We start from the raw sequence: 17,060 nt of genomic DNA, 5'->3' as shown, positions 1-17,060 counted from the left end.
TTTCTGATTCTCTCCGCAGTCCAGGATAAAAAAAAAAAGCGGGAAAGAAGGTGGAGGGAAGAGCTGCGGGGCTGTCCTCTCATCTTCATCATCACCAGTAATAAAAATGTCCTCGACTGGGCAGACGCTCTCACCAATGAACATCACAGCAGAAGAGTAAGGTGCCGTGAGAAATTTGTCGTCGTCTCTCCTCTGTGTGATTCTGTCAGTTGTTCTGTCCTGGACCGCAGGTCCAGCAGGAAGTGGGGGAGGGGGGACCAGGACGTCATGTAGGATGGGACGGAGGCGTTTAGTTTCCAGGTGGATGGAAGGAGGCGGGGTGCGTCTGTACCTGCATCGCTGTGGAGGAGAACAACAAACCGTTAAGGTCGACGATATAATCGCGATTCTGCGATCATGGAAATTCACGTAAAAAGAGATTTTATGAATTTCAAAAGTCAAAAACTCTCGACTTTAGAAACAAATATCCGAGCATTTTTCTAGAAAATTAATGATATTAATTTCAAAATTTCTAGAAAATTTTAGACTTTTCAATCCTGGAATTTTTTTTTGTAAATTTTAGAAAATATCTGACAATCTCCAAATTTTCTGAGTTTTTTTCAAACTCAGAAAATTCCAAGTCTTTTTGAGAAACTGATCTCACAATTTCAGAGTTTTTTTTTTTTTTTGCATAAATTTACTTATAAATCTATAATGGCGCTAATGTTACATTGTACAAACCTGACTTCATTTAATCATTTTTGGATTTACTCATATGTTTTAATGCTCTTGTAGAAAAAACAGAAAAGGGTAAAAAAAAAAAAATCAGTCTTTTTTTAACACTAACTGAAATGTATTTATTTACTGATTGATTACTGATTGAGTTTTTAAATGTAAATGCATCGTATTTGTCGTGACGAGTGCAGTTAGTGGCGGCTGTAGTGTATCTGAACGACAGTGGCTACCTGGTGGGTGTCCTATGTAAAAGTGCTGGTGCGGTGCTTGCTGCGGCCCGTGCTGCGGGTGCTGCGGCACGCCGCCCGGTCCCTGCTGAGGCGTCTGCAGCATCACTAGCTGCGGCTGGCCGTGGCTGCCTGAATGGTGAGGACCCGGCATCGCTCCTTGAACGTGAGCCTGATGGAAGCCAAAGAGAGCTTAGATCCCGTCCAGGTAGAGCAGGACGGGCAGGAGGCAGAGACGTACCTGTGTCAGCTGGCCCAGAGTGTAGGCAGGCGGGAGGCCCTGGTGGCTGTGGATGCTGTAGCCCTGAAGGGGGTAGGAGCCCTGCGGGGAGGTGTGGCCCGGCGGCATGTTGGGCGGAGTGGGAGCCGACAGCGGACCTGAGTGGTACAAGGACTGAGGCTGCGGGCCGGACTGGGCGTTCTGCAACGAGACGCAGCGAGAAAACCTGAACCCGGGCGTCTGAAGACGAGGTCGCCACTCAGGATTCAACACTTATATCAGCATGACAAGCAGTTTAAATCTATCGACTCGAATGAACAAGTTATTAATACTAACAGAGAGCAGCTGGGAAACTCCAGAATACATCCAGAAATTACATTTCTGGAACATTTTAAAGAACAAAACAAAATTCACAGTAAATTTACAGAAGATTTTTCACTCTTCAGGATTTGAACCATGAAAACCGCAAAACAAGACAAAAAAAAAAAAAAGGATGAAAAAAGAAGCAAATGACAGCCGCAAGAAAGGGTGAATGAAAAGATGAGAGGAAAAAAGGATGAAAGACAGGAAAAAGAATAATAAAAGGGTGAACAGAAACAAAGGCAAAAGAAAGAACTAAATGACAAACTAAAGGACGGAGAATAGAACCAGATGACGGAAAGAAAAAAACTAAAATGTTGAAATGAGATGAAAAAACAAAAGTAATGACGAAGGAAAGAACGAACGAAAGAAAATATAAAAGAAAACAAAAGAATGAAAGGACAGATAAAGTCAAAAGGATAGAAGAAAAATAAGCAAAAGAAAGTGAAAAATGGGGTAAAAAAGAAAAATAAAGTCGTGTCTGCTGTAAAGTCTCGTTTCAAAGCTGCAACTTTTCTCTCCTACGTTTCCAAAAGTTTTTCTCGCCTTGGAAAATTACACCAATCAAATTTCAGAACTCTAATTTAAAATATCTAATTAATTCTGCTGTCACAGTCTCATAAAAATCCCAGTGAAGATGAGAAAGGGTTATTTCTGGATGTGGTACCTGCCCAGGGCTGGGAGCAGCGTGCTGTGGGGGCGGCTGGTTGCCGGTCGGGGTGCTGGAAGGCTGCGGCTGATGGACGGCGCCCGAGTGATGGGAGAAGGACTGCGGCGCTGCACAAACAGAAAGGCCGTCACAAATCTTTAAAGAACCTGAATGGCTCGATGTTTGTTACGAAGTGGGCAGAATGTCCAAAACTTCACTCAAGTAAGAGAAGCTGTCCAAGAAATTACTCAAGAGTAAAACTCCAGAACTTAATTTAATATATTTATTAAATCAGTGTTTTGATTTAATAAACATGTTTTATAAAACAAGGCTTGGTGGTTTAGTTTGGTTCTATTTTGTTATAGTGAAACTTAAAAAACTTTTAAAACTTAAAGTGATGGGGAAAAAAAGTTGCACTGCCTGTTGCTGAGATGTCCTGACTTGAAAACCAAGCCCCACTCACCATAGATGCCCTGCTGCGGTCCCTGGGGCCCCTCTCCCTGCGTGGAGAACTGCGGCCCTCCGGGCGGGCCGAGGGCTTGGGGGTGGGGGCCGCTGCCCTGACCTATCATCCTGGCTCCGCCCTGCAGCATGGAGTACATGGGCTGCGGAGAAGAAGCAAACGAGTTCAGGCCATTACCTCCAGCCACCCGGTGAAGGAGATTTAAGGCCTTTATGTAGCGCCGTACCTGTCCAGGGTATGGCGTCATGGCCTGGATGACCTGCTGCTGGCTGTACTGCTGCGGGTTGTACTGAAGGTACGACGGAGGGTACGGAGACGCCACCAGAGGGGCTCCAGCTGCTGATGCAGCAGCTTGCAGCATCTGTGATGTTTCTGGCCGCGTCGGCACTGCAGAGGAGAAAACGTTCACATAAATCTCACCAACTTCTACGGTGTTTTCACACCTGACAGTCAAACCAAGTCTACCGCAGTGGCCATATCTGTTAATATTTCCAGCTGGTGGGGTTTGCTTTCACACTGAACTGAGCCAAACAAACCAGTTTGATGCACCAACATTCCCAAACAAACGGGACTTTGTAGGCAAACGAACTGGAGTTTGATCAAAGCTGACTAGATGGGGCACTCAGCAAGAAAATCTGATCATTTCTTGATTTTAAAATGAAAATGTTGGAAGTGTGGCAATACGTTTACTCAGGTGAGACAATAAGAGCAGTTACCTTTGCCCCTGGGGTATTTTCCTTGGTTAACTGTCGACATTGGGTACTGGTACATTGGCTGAGCCTGAAGGAAAGGCAAACAGGTCAATGAAATGTTACTACTTTTACTATAAAATCCCAACTTATGTTCCATAAACTGCATCATGTGTTTAAAAGAAGTGTTAATTTTCATCAGATTAAATCAAATTTGCATTCTTACCCAAAAAATACATAAAAAATTCATTTTTTAGACAAGAAACTATAAATATGTTTGAATATTTGTCACTCTGCCAGATGAAATCGCTCAGTGATGCGTGTTTATCTGCTGCCTGCATACCTGTACAGTGTGGATCTGTGACATGTAGGGGAGGGAGTACGTATTGTAGAGCGCTCCCTGCCCGCCAGGATGCTGCAGGACCACTGGGCTTGGAGGAGTTGGACGAGGCGGGGTCGGTGCAGTGTTGGGTTTTGGCTGTAATAAAGCAAATAATCAGGTAAACAGATGATTTCTTTTAATGTCTCCAAGTTTGTAGTTTAAAATGACACATCAGGCGTTTCACTTTTGAGCAAATTTAGATAACCTGAAACCCAAGGAGTGAAAAAGATTAAAACAGATGGTAAAGAAAGTTGAGGCTTTGAAGTAAAAAGTAAAATATCAGCATAAAGGGAATAAAACTAGGGTGGAATGAATTATCAGATTAATTGTGATTAATCGATTGTTGAAATAATCGTCAACTAATTTAGTAATTGATTAATCATTTTTGTACCGTTTTGGCTTAATAACTGCTATGACTATATTGTAGTTTCAGCAAATTACTTTGAGTCTATATACTCCAGTTAATGATTAACTGATGACTAAATTACTTGACAGTCATTTTATTTATCGATTAATCACGATTAATCTTTTCAACCAGAGTTTTTATCAACATCAATCAAATCTCAACAACATCTCCATGTTTTCCTCTAATAAACAATTAGAAGCGATAATGTGGATGAACTTTCTTACCATGGGCATCTGAGTTTTGTTTGGGTTGAACTCTTTAGCATTTGGATTTAAAGTTGATTTCTTCACTTGACTGAAAGACAGAAAATGATTTTATTTATCAACAGGGATGTGAACGTGCAGAAAAAAAACCCTCAACCATTCACAGCCACTGAAACTCACTCTGCCACACCATCAGTACGCTCTCCTGACTCAGACCTAGCATCCTCTGATCCCGGGGTCCTGGCCGGCTGAGGGGTTGCTGGTGATTGCCTGTCTGGAATGGGAGCTGTGGAAGCAGCAGTGGTGCCCAGTGGCGTTGTGGCGTCCTTGGTGGGCTCTTCAGAGGGAGCTGGTGAATGCTGAGGTTGGGACTGGGAGGGACTGGGAGCTGGAGGCTGAGGTTTGGGCTCTGAGGGCGGGTGGGTGTCTGACGGAGGCTTGACTGCACCTGACTGGGTCACCTCACCGACCGAAGGAGGCGCTGCTGCTGCCGGAGAGCTGGGGGAGCTGGAGTTGGCTCCACTGGGCTGGAGCTGGAAAACAGAGTTAGTTCATAATAAAGTGAAAATCTTAGACTGTGTGTGCGTTTAAGAGGTCAATAGGGGGTCAGGAAATTTTTTTATCTGCAGTGTTCAAACTGTATTTCATCCAATTTATGACTCAGTATCACATATATTTTCAAGTTACACTAAAACCACATATTGAAGAATCACTGAGGATAAAACCTCATAAATTATCAAAGTCTAGATTAATATAATTGTAAATACATTTTTAAAAACAAACTTCAACATAAACAGGCTTACCCTGAATTCTTTGCCGAATTTCCGCAGCTCTTCAATCTGTGATCTTTGCTGAACCGAAGGAGCTGATGGAGGAAACAGAAAACAACGGTTATAAAACTGAGCAGCCGTTTAATAAACCAATGAATTTTCCTTAAATGTCTGAAGCTCACAAACCTTTACTGCTTTTGCCGTCCTCTGTGCTGCCAGGGCTTTCTGCAGAGCGCTCTTTAGCAGCTGCACCGAGGATCTCATTCACTGCAAAGGCAAAAATAATTAGAAATCAAATCTGCTCTAAAACTATGCTGAATTAAAGTTTTTGCGACTGCAAGATTGATTTTGTAGACTCTATAAAACCCAGCTGAGCAGGAACAAAAACAGACAGCCGGCTGGGAGCCTTTACCATCTACAGTGAAGAGAGGGGCGGGACCAGACGTCTTCTGGGTGGACACAGAGACGTCTACGAAAGGCGAGTCCTGGGAAGAGGCTGATTTAGGAGAACGAGTAGCTGCAAGGACATCAGAAACGCCACAGGTAAGTCCGGCTAAAATGTTGCAAGGGAACCAAGACTTATTGAATTTGAATCGTTACCTGTGGACTGTGAAAGTGGGTTTGGAACGCGGTTTGTCCGACTCAGCTGTGAAGGTCTTTGGGCTTTAGGAGACGTTCCAGCAGAAACTGATAAGACACAAAAAATTGGCTTAGCTACTCAAATTAGTGGGGCAGCAGATGAAACAATCAGTGATTTAATTCATGCAGGGTTTCTGCAGGTTTCACCAACAAATTTAAGACTTTAAAAAATTAAAGACAAACATGTATAAAAGAAAATTGCATAGGTTACATAGTAGTGTTGAGATTTTTAGCAGAATGAATGCATCATCGCATGGGTTGGCAAAAGAAGTTTACACTTTAACCATAATAGACACAGGAAAGCTAACTAGCTTGGATAAATTAGCAGCTGGTTAGCAGCAGCAGTCACAGACCTCGGGTGACTCAAGCAGAGTAGCACTCACTCGTCGGACAGAAAAGTCCCACGCGAAAAGAAAACTACAGATTAAATCGTCCTCCCACAACAGAAAATTTAAGACCTGTGATTGACTTATTTAAGGCTAACTTAATTTTACAAATTTAACACATTTTAGGCCTTAGTTTTAGATGCATAAATTTAAGAGTTTTCAAGACCATTAATTAAATTTAAGACCTTCAGTACAGGATCGTACAAACTGGCAACAGGAGTGAATCCACAGGCGATAAATTTACAATTTACACATGATGGACACTAAAAGGTTAGCTAGCAAGGGAATATTAGCAGCTAGTTAGCATAAGAAGTAAACACCTCAAATCACAGAACGCAATGATAACGTCTGCGGGTGACTCAAACGTTTGATTGACCAAAAAGTCCCATGAGAAAAAGAAACTACAGATTAAATAATCCTGCCATGATAAAAATGTAAGACCTATGACTGACTTATGTAAGGCCAACTTAATTTTTAAAAGTAGGTTTAAGACATTTTAAGGCCTTAGTGTTAGGTACATGAATTTAAGACTTTTTAAGACCATTTATTAAATTTAAAAGCTGCATCACAACAACACAAATTAGTCAACAGGCAATAAGTTTACACTTTACCCATGACAGATGTGAAAAGCTAGCCAGCTGGAGTATATTAGCAGTTAGCAGTAGCAGCAGCTACCTTGAGTCACAGTACGTAATGATTATGTTTGACTCAAACGTTTGCCTCACAGAGAAGTCCCACAAGATCAAATATTCCTGCTGCGACAAAATTAAAGTCCTGTGATTAATGTATTCAAGGCCAACTTTGAATAATTTTAAAGCCTTAATTTAAGACTTTTTAAGGATGCGCAGACAGCCCGTCTTACCTCCATTAACAGGCCTGCCAGTATCAGACAGAGACAGCGGGTGTGAGTGAGGAACAGGATGTCCGTGGGGGGCAGGGGGGCTGGATGGAGACGTGGCAGTAGAAGCAGAGGCTGGGGTGGCTGCTGACCCCCCAGGAGAGGCAGGCGTGTACGGGCTCGCCGGACCGGAACCTGGGATCGGACTTCCCTGTGCGTGATGGGCGGCGTATGCGCCGACTCGACTCGACTGAGGGCTGCTTCTCTCCGAGGGAGAGACTCCGGGTTGGGGTCCAGCAGCCGAGGGGAGCTGGGGTCTCGGCGAAGACGAGGATGAAGGAGTGGGCCGGTACCCTCCGCCGAGTCGACTGTGTGGTGGCGGCCCACCAGGACCTCTCTCGGGTCGCTCTCGGTTCATCTCTCTCTGGCGTTGAGGTAGTGGAATGTACTTTCCCTCTCTGAGAAACAGGAAGTCCGTCAGAAAGGTGCTAAAAACAACTAAAACCAGGTGGTCCAGCATTTCAAATGTCACTTTCACATAATTTCATCTGATCTCAGTAGTGCCAATTAATCGCATTAATTGTGATTAATCGATTATAGAAATAATCGTCAACTAATTTAGTAATCGATTAATCTGTAACTTTAGAATACAAACTCAGAAAAGGTGAATTCAGAGCAATAATTAAGCCACATCTGCACAAAATATGTACACATTTTGAATTTAAAATGAAAACATCTGTCTGTAAATGTTTAACCCAAAACTCAAGTGACATAATCTCAGCTTCACCAGTTCAAATTCAAAGGAAACCTTATTACTGCATTTTAACCAATAAAATGTTATTCTCTTGTCAAACAAAGGAATACGTTTGTTTTTACATATTTTAATGTATTTCTAATATTGCATAAAAAAGGATAAAGTGGCTAAATGAAAAATCAAACCAATTTTTTCCTTCAATTAATTGACTAATTATGAGAATAGTTGATTATTAAAATAATCTTTAGTTGCAATTATGCAAAACTGACAAGCTCTTCTTTTGTCCCATCATATTTCCTTTATTTTATTTATTCATATAATCAGCTTCAATATTTATTATTGTAGGTGAAGTCATGGGAAGGTGTAGAACTGAAACAATTAATCGATTAATCACAAATAATCAATTATTGAAATAATCGGAAACTAATTTAGTAATCAAATCATTAATTGCTTTATACAGACTTTAAATTTGGAGGGGAAAACCACTCAAAGCAGTGATTAAGCTAAAAACTGTTGGATTTCAGATGAAAAATCTTTTCTGTTTATAAATATGTTTAACCCAGAACTCCTCCAACGTCAAAGCTTTAGCTTCACCTGGTTCAAATTCAGTACAGTTCTCATATTAGGCACCTTTTGCTATCTAGTTACTAATTGGTTAATTGATTTTTTTTTTTTAAAGAGTCAAAATATTAGCCGTAAAATATTTACTGTTATGTCGTGAAGAAATGGCTCATTTATTTATTTGTTTAGATGTTGAGGGATTAACCCTTTGCCATGTTATTTAATTTTAGGAGATAAAATGCCATTTGTCCTTAATTTATTAGCATGTTTTACATAGCTTTGAAACTGTGTAAGATAAATTTAGTTGTTTAAATGAAGAAAGATTAATCGTCAGAATAATCGATTATTAAGATAGGTCCTAGTGCAGTGGTAAAGTTATTAGGGACAACATGTTGAGCATGTTTGCCTAACGTCTACATGAACATTTCATGGAGATCCGGCCTCACTTGCTGCTCGCTCCAGGACTGTCTCTGCCTTTTTCGCTGCCTCTGTCTCGGGGGCTCTCGCGACCTTTCTCGCGATCGCTGCCGTCTCGCACCACGGAGCTGTACTTCTCCTCCTCGGATTTGCCCTCGTCGTTTTCCAAGCCGACGCGATGGCGGTACTGGGGGCTGGACTCGATCTCGTTGGCCAGGCGGGCGGCGCGCGCCTCCCTCTGCCGATAAACCTCGGAGTTGCCCCGCTCCAACGGGACGCTGCGAGGATGGAAAAAATGTTTAGAGCAGCAGGAAACATTTAGTCACATGGGCTGAAATGGTCACAAGTATTCATGAGCCAAAAAATATTTTTCTACTTAAGCTGCTCAATGACAAACTAAGTGCTCACTATTTTTTAAGCATTTCATCATTTAATTAGACAAATGAAGCTTGTCACATTATTCTCAGAAAAGGGGTTTGTAAATCTTTGCAGAAATAAAACTTTCTGAATGTTTCCCTCAGAAATTTAAGGCACCAAGCTTGAAAATTACATTTGGACTGATTTTAAACAATAACAAATTATTATCATTAATTATCAGAGTAACAGTAAATCATTAGACAGATGTGGTCCTATCCAATATAAAATTAAAGAGAACATAAAAAGCATGTTTAATAATAGACGATTATTAGGCCTGTAATCTAGACTATAATATTGTCATTTTGAGACCATTTTAGTCAATATAATATTAATATTAGCAGATTAATGCAAATATACGATAAACGATAAAGTTTTATCCCCACTGAATTAGCGCAATGAAAGGGAATAATCAGGATTTATCATATTTTAGCTCAGCGTCAGCTCCAAGTTATTTATACCAAAACACAATAAGAATCATTATTTTATTGGCCCTGAATAAAACTTATAATTACAGTAAAATCATTCTTAAATACATATGAACTTACGTATACATGGAAAGACTGGAATCATATGTAGATGTGACTCCATATTTTACTTCATTGTAGCGAAACATCTCGTTTGCATCCCAGCCATTGGACTGCAGAGGAAGAATCAAAGAGACAATAAAAACCCAATCAGTGTTTTATGGGATGGGAAGCAGAAATCCCCCATTTTACGAGGCGTTTCTGGTTTCTAAAACGTCACCGCGACTTACTGCATCATTCTCGAGGTCGTAGCTTTCTCCGTTGCTGTCTCCTCCCTCCCATTTCTGTAGAACCTTCTCCTTATGTTCTCCGTTAATGCGACTGGAGCTGATGGCCGTGTCTGTGAAGGTGTCTGAAAGTCAAAAACACACAAAGTCACGACTTTTATTTGGGGAACAAAAAAAATACAGAGAGGAACAACTATTACGAGTTCACAGGGAAATAATGACCGACGAGTGGCAACACGTGGTTTTATTTTCCATGTTATCAGAAAATCGGAACAGAAGGCATTGGTAGCATGCCTTCTGTTCCGATTCCTCAAAACTATCCAATATGTTTTCTGGCTTCAGGAAGTTTAGCAGTTTGGCTCTATTTTGACCAACCATACATAACTTGGTATGATTGGGAAGTTCACCAGGTCAGATGTGATAAGACGAAACAAACGGGCTGAGACAATTAATCGAATTAATCATGATTAATTGATTACTGAAATAATCGTCTACTGATTTAGTAACCGATTTATCGTTAACTGGAGCACACAAAAAGACAGTAAAAAAGTCAAAACTGTACAAAAAAATTGTACTCCAGTAATCCAGATTAATTGATTACTTAGTTAGTTAATGATTATATCAATAATTGATTAATCATGATTAATCACTTCAGTGAATGTAAAGGTTCCCTTTATGCTGATGATATTTTACTTTTCATTTCAAATCCCCAAATTTGAAATAAAAACCTTTGCTTGTAAATACATTGTACCCAGAACTCTTAAAAATTTCAGTTTAAAAAATCCCACATTAAGCACCTTTTTCATCCCATTACTAAACAGTTAATCCAAAAATCAACAGCTGAGCCCTACGCGGTACTGATGCCAAGTCAAGCAGAAAGGACCTTTGCTACAAATGATTAAGAGTTCACTAAAAGGAACTGTGGGAATAAAATAAAATTTGATGTGATTAATATAAAATTTTGCATATTTTCTTATAAGCAAAAGACTGGATTGTTATGAAAAATTGTATTATCTGGTAATAAAGTCATAATACATTATCTGATCACAGAAATCATGGTCATCTAAAATCAGAAGCATTTAAAATAAATTAATGTAATAATTATTGAATAGTAAATAAAAAAACATCTGAAAAGTTGATGTTTCTTTTCATATTTCGTAGCATTGTCTGTGGGTTTGCAAAGGGATTCCTCAGACAGAGGTTAATGCTTTTTGAGGGGGAATAGAATGAATAAGTAAGATAATCCTTACTGCTCAAATTGAAAGCATAATTTGTAGCATTTAATCCAGATAAAAGCTGCAATGTTCGTACCTCTGGTAGCGTAGTTGAGGTCAACGTCTCTGCAGATCATTGTAACCAGATCTGTTGGGCTGAAGATCATTGTGTCGGTAATGTCCTCACTGCGTGGCGGAGCAGATGACGAGCCCTCTTCCTCGCTGCGTTTGTGTACAGCGTCCACAGCCAGCTCACACTGGGAAGCAAACAGAAATATTAGGACAGAGTCAATACGCACAAGAAGCTAACAACCGAATCAAAGCTCCCATTTATATCTGATTAAAGTTGTAAGATTATTTATGGTGTTTAAGAGCGTCTTACCCGAGAACTGAGTGTCTTAAAAATGCCTTCAAACATGCTGCCATTCTTCACTCTTAATTCACAGGTGGAACCCTGAAAAATAAACATTTTATTTCCAAAATTCATCCTTTATTAACAGATTATTACAGAAGAATTGCTACATTTATTAAGCAGCATCCTGTGTATAGAGAATATTAGGAGAAATATAATGCAACTTGAAGAAATATTTTAAAAACTTTTCCAACCTGGTTTCACATGATCAGATATTCATTTTTATTTGGCTAAACATTTTGAAACTGTTCACAAGTGGAAAACCAGTAAAATTTGAATTATAAATAATGTTTTAAAAATAAAACCACCAAAGCTGTCCATATTGGTGGGACTGTTATTTTAACTATTTTCTTCTAAGAGTTTGTTCTTGTTAACAGTTTGTTGATATTTAATATGTGAAAACATAATTAAATGCAGATCCGATGAGCAGTAAATGCATCACTTCTTTATGTCTCTGGTGTCTTAAAGAAGCGCATTACAAATAGGAATCAATGTTTTTCAAGAGCAGCACTCAGGGCTTAAAGTAAAAAAAATCCTGAGCCTGAAACTTATAGTGGTGATAGAAATGAACTATACCGTTGCTACTGCCACAGTTTAATAAAAAGTGACTTTGAATAATGCAAACAATTGCTTCTAACAATACAAATAACAATACAATTAGCTAAACCAGTGGTTCTCAACCTTTTTTGAGGTACCGAACCCCCCAGTTTCATACGTGCATTCACCGAACCCTTCTTATTCCTCCCCCCCCCCCACCACCACCGACACACAAAGTACTTTGCGGTATTCTGATTTAGTAGTGTAATTATATTAGCTGCGTTACCACCCCACGCCACTAGAGGCAGTACCAACCCCGAAAAGATGCGACTGAGGAGCAGATTTAGAAGTACACCGAAAGCTGGTTCGATCGAACCCAGGTTAAGAACCACTGAGCTAAACAAACTTAAATAAGACTTCAGTACATTTCAACTCAAAACAAAATGTAAAATGTCTGTGCGCTAAAGGTTTGCCTTACAGGCAAAAATCCCTCAACATTAAATAAGAGTCCTTTCAGTCAATGTTTTTGCAAGTAATTTAGAACATGCAACATTACCAACTAAATCAGTGTTTCTCAACCTTTTTCGGGCCAGCGCCCCCCTGTCCCATATCCAGGTGCCTCACCGCCCCCCACCAAAGAATTTGCAGGCTACTTTGCACCGACTATTATTTTATTATTAATATTACTATCACTATTGTAGATGTTTTGATTTTTATGCTTGTTTCTGTATTTATCATCAAAAATAATTTCCCAGAGAACAAAAAAGTCATGGGAATAGAAATTATTTTCACAGGCGTCTATGAAAAATGCAATGAACATTCAAGTTAAAATCTGTAGGCCTAACAGCAGCCAATCAATGAAAAAAATATTCTTATTTTGTGCCATTTTCTAGTTGTTAAATATTCCACAAAATGACCAGATAAAAGATGTTCAACATGCCAGTTTAAACTTTGAACTATTTGCAAACCGACTGAGCTCTGCAGCATTAAAACATGGATAGAACTGTAACTACATTAATCATAGCTCTTCTTCTGGTGGTGCAGCTCTGTGCTGCCTTCAGGAGGATGGGACATCAGAGTATCATCCATAAAATTGGATTTCCACATAATGTGTAGAATCATCATCATCATCAGCTCTGTTTCACTGTGACCCAACATATCCAAACCCACAAGTGGCTTAATGACACCATAAAATAACTTTTTTGTGTTTGTATTGCTTCCTTGTCTTTCATCTCCCCTCTAATAACTGCTGCTCCACTATAACAGCAATAAATGTGTTTCTAAACGCCATTTAACACAACTTAGTGAAGGTATTAGAATAAATAGGCGACAGAACTGAGGTTTTAATGTTCATATTCAAAGCAATGTTGTTGCTAATTTTAGATATAATGGTGTGACTTATCACCATTCAATCCTTCCATGGAAAAATGTTGGTTGACTTTTACCTCTGATGTTTTTAATTAGTCACACAAACTGAAGGAAGGAATTCTTCCAGACTAATTGGGGGTAAAAATCTGAAAGATCCAAATGACTGACTCACCACTACAGCTGTGAGGAAGTGAAGCATTCTGGCGTTGTTGTACACGCCCTCAAACACCTGAACACAGGAGACACACAGGTACGCATCATGAGAGAGTTTCACACACACCTGACACATAAACCCGAGAAATATTTATTTATACACCAGCTTTAAAAGACACAGATCATAAAGTGGTGTGCAGAATAAGACTAAAACTTAACATCAGTACATCTACATTAGTAAAAACAATTGTAAAAAGATGAGATTTTATAAGCTTTTTAAACAGTTTAAATTATACAAATATTAACTAACTTTGAGTTGAAGGTTGTGTTGACATCCTGGGATGTATTATCTGCTGTTAATACTTTAATTCTGATCCATTTTAAAAAGACAAATTACTAATTTAAAGAAAAATCAAGTCAGTTGATAAGTGAGGAAACCTGAAGTCAGCTTCCGTTTATTAAAATGTTTTATGACTTGAATCAAATGAGAAATTATGATTTGAACTTTTAATATCTTTAAATGACTGGATTGCTGTGAAAATAAAATTATATAGTATGCTATAATCACGTTTACCACTAGTTTTGTAAAGTGATTTAAAAAAAATATATTATAAATTGGTCCCATATAAAAAATAATTAAAATAACCTGAATTCTGAAAATCATATAAAGTTTTAAAGGAATATTTTTCCTGTTGTTGAAGTTAAAACAGAATCCTTCTAATTTAAATGCTTGTTCATGTTTTTGTTTCATTAATTCTTCAGCTAAAGCAGCTTTTTGTGCTTGGTATACTTACAGGTGAGGACTGAAACGACGGCTTTGCAGAGGAACGATTCCTGCAAGAAACAGAATAAAAAAAACTATTTAGAAGAAGAATCACTTGTTTTATGTTCCCGGGCTGCTGTTATTTCACTGTGCACATAAATGTAGCAATTTGTAAAAATTAAAGTATTTTCATGAGAGGTCAAATAAGATAAATGACTTATGCTGGTCAGTTTTCCCTGGTTCTGTGATTTCCGCTCCCTTTCCTTAAAAGAGGCTGTACTGCAAATATCCTGTTTATCTTTCCACATGTATAAAAATAAATTATTTGATTTCTAAAAAAAAAATAAAAAACTAAGTATTCTTATCTTATTTTCAAAGATGAACTATTATATTGACTTTAAAACCTTTGGTTGTCCAGCAGAATGAACTCTTAAGCTGTTTTTAAATTGTAAATATACATTAAAAGTAAGAAATATAAACTTTCTTCTAAATAATTGGAATGTTACAATATTACTATCAGAGTTTGCTGCTTCCAGTTATTTATCATTATATTATCCTCCTATTTATATGCCATCACTAGGTTAGCGTTTCAACCATTTGATAATGTAAAGTCAAAATACCTTCAATATCATCAGTTAGGTCAGGTTTAACACAGTCATGTTTAATGTAATTGGAAAAAATATATATCTTTTTTGTTTTTGTGTTTTGAAAACTTAACTGATTTGATACCTGATCATGTTTTATTATGTCATTGTATCCCATTATACCACAATTTACTTTAAAAAATATGCAAACTGATTTTATTTGTTTCTTTCTTACTGTTTCCAATACCTATGAACCTTCTGGCTGTGTACAGGGACTTATAAATCATTATCATCTGATATTTACATTTAACCTCTTTAAACGGTTAGATCAACCACCAAAGATCAAATTTTTTTTAAGTTAATTAATATTTTGTGATTCTGAGTCATAACTTCTCAAGGGTTTCTAAATAAACCAGTGTTTTTGTTTGTTAAAAATCCTCTTGTCTTAATTTCTAAGAGAAGCACCAATCTGCTTGTGCATTGATCTTCTATTTTCAATTTGACATAAAACATTAGACAATCTTATAAATCTTTCATTTTTAATTGGATTTAAAATCCCTACATCCACGAAATAACCTTCAGCACATTTCTCGTTTAATGTGTCATAGTCCTTTCAAAAACACATTAAAAACATAAATTTATCAAAAATAGCAAGAAAACTAGAAATTGCTATGGGCCAATGTCTCAACAACAAACGTGCAAATTTTTTTTTTTTTGGCAAATTATTTCAAAACCAAATATTTTTTCTTAATATATGACAATGAATAATCGTAATATACGTGGTACTAGGCTTTCACTTGCACCGGTCTAAGAAAGAGAAACACTGACGTATTTTTGTTCTTTTAAGATTAAAATAATTAACCTAATTTAATTTCCATTGAGACATTTAACAAAAGCATCCGGATCAATTCAGGTGAGGAAATTGCTAAGAATAAAGAAGGCAAGCTAAAATAAAATGTAATTTTATCGCTGCTACTGGTTACACACAAGGTTACAAAACAAAGACGAAGCCACAAAGACTTCAGTCAACAAACGTCTAACGACATGGTTCATATATGCCGGAGTCTCTGCAGCGTTAATAACTTACAGAATTATAACGACAGCAGACGAAAACAAAACTACGACATATCGAAACGACAAGTCAGATTTTCTGCACTGACAGGCCAGCTAAACTTTGCATAGCCTTAATGCTTCTTTATTGTTTTCACAAAGTCGGACCCACCTCACTGATTCGGCTATATAAAACAAACAGCATTTTTATTGGCCCATAGATTCTGTCTATCATAATTAAACGAATTCTACTGGCCAAGACAAAATCTCTACGTCCAAGTCACGCCCCCTTTGAGCAGGGTGCTTTAACCGGTAGGCCTTGCGCGCACGGGACAATCCCCGGACTGTCCTACCCAGAGAGACCCCGCCCGCTCACCTTCCAGCCGGTGTCCGGCCGCCGCTGTTGATGCCGCTGACTGGGGAAGACATACCGCCGGGCCCTGATGTTCCGTTAGTCGCCTTTCTCCCGCCTGAGCCGGATTGCTGCTGGGGTTTCAGCATTGCGAAGCACAAGCCTTAGACAGTACCAAGCTTGAGCTAACTTAATAAAACTGAAATCTCCCGAAAAGAAGCTGGTGTAAAGCCAAACTACCTTTAGCAAAATCACCTGCCCTACAGAGAGAAGAGCCGGAGTAACCTCGAAAAAACACCCCGGCCACTGTAGCTACTCAACACCAGTCGCCTGTGGCCTACAGTGTTGAGGCAAACCTCGTTGGAAATAAAATTAATTATAACATATAAATTAAACCTCTCGGTTATCAACTATTTTGTAACCCCTTGAGTTACGTAAAAAACAAACAACTACTTAAAAAAACAACAGCTTCCATGTAATTATTTAGCAGGCTAAGTTAGCATTAGCTTTGATCCTCAGGCTCACTTCGGACGCTTTCCCTCCGGGATTTACTTTCTTCCCTCTGTCCTGTCGCCTCAACTTCGGCACCGCTGGCTCTTCCGTTACAAACTAAGGGCTTGACGTTACTGTCAGTCGCCTCAGAAGATTGAAATTGTTCAGGTTTCTCGGAGAAAACCTGCTGCGGTCGGTCAACACCACCTTTCGGTAGGCTCACTTGACTCAATCCGCGCGCGGCTGACTGGAAACCGGCTGGAAGGGGGAGGGGGCGTTGACGTGCTTT

General features: G+C 38.9%; 1 protein-coding gene across 4 annotated transcripts; it reads right to left on the bottom strand.

Annotated features, from left to right (window-relative positions):
- Nucleotides 1-155: 155 nt before the first annotated feature.
- atxn2l (ataxin 2-like) lies at nt 156-17,050 on the bottom strand. Of its 4 annotated transcripts, none has more exons than XM_014998528.2 (24): nt 16,805-17,050; nt 16,304-16,413; nt 14,325-14,364; nt 13,550-13,606; nt 11,443-11,514; nt 11,158-11,317; nt 9,850-9,971; nt 9,641-9,732; nt 8,708-8,956; nt 6,971-7,404; nt 5,684-5,770; nt 5,496-5,600; nt 5,270-5,350; nt 5,117-5,178; nt 4,494-4,846; nt 4,335-4,404; nt 3,666-3,800; nt 3,350-3,413; nt 2,860-3,020; nt 2,634-2,775; nt 2,189-2,298; nt 1,183-1,362; nt 945-1,113; nt 156-339 (listed from the first exon to the last, which is right to left on the bottom strand). In XM_014998528.2, exons 2-24 carry the CDS (start codon nt 16,354-16,356, stop codon nt 290-292), a joined length of 3,048 nt encoding a protein of 1,015 aa, XP_014854014.2. In that variant the 5' UTR covers nt 16,357-16,413; nt 16,805-17,050; the 3' UTR covers nt 156-289. The 4 variants fall into 4 exon arrangements, with proteins under 4 accessions (XP_014854014.2, XP_014854015.2, XP_014854012.2 ...); XM_014998529.2 differs by having other exon boundaries at nt 16,304-16,410; XM_014998526.2 differs by having other exon boundaries at nt 16,304-17,050.
- Between the last annotated feature and the right edge of the window lie 10 nt (nt 17,051-17,060).

This window comes from Poecilia mexicana, unplaced genomic scaffold (assembly GCF_051168715.1).
Source record: "Poecilia mexicana isolate PSO_F unplaced genomic scaffold, ASM5116871v1 scaffold_19, whole genome shotgun sequence".
NCBI lineage: Eukaryota > Metazoa > Chordata > Actinopteri > Cyprinodontiformes > Poeciliidae > Poecilia > Poecilia mexicana.
Note: the sequence above shows the minus strand (reverse complement) of the source record. Positions and strands in the feature narration are given on the sequence as shown.

Bases quoted from the DNA above. Each gene is read 5' to 3' on its own strand.
- atxn2l (XM_014998526.2), bottom strand. From the start codon at position 16,428: ATGCTGAAACCCCAGCAGCAATCCGGCTCAGGCGGGAGAAAGGCGACT. The intron at 11,318-11,442 runs GTAAGACGCTCT...TTTGCTTCCCAG, and splicing joins TTAAGACACTCAGTTCTCGG to TGTGAGCTGGCTGTGGACGC. The intron at 340-944 runs GTAGCCACTGTC...TCTCCTCCACAG, and splicing joins TTACATAGGACACCCACCAG to CGATGCAGGTACAGACGCAC.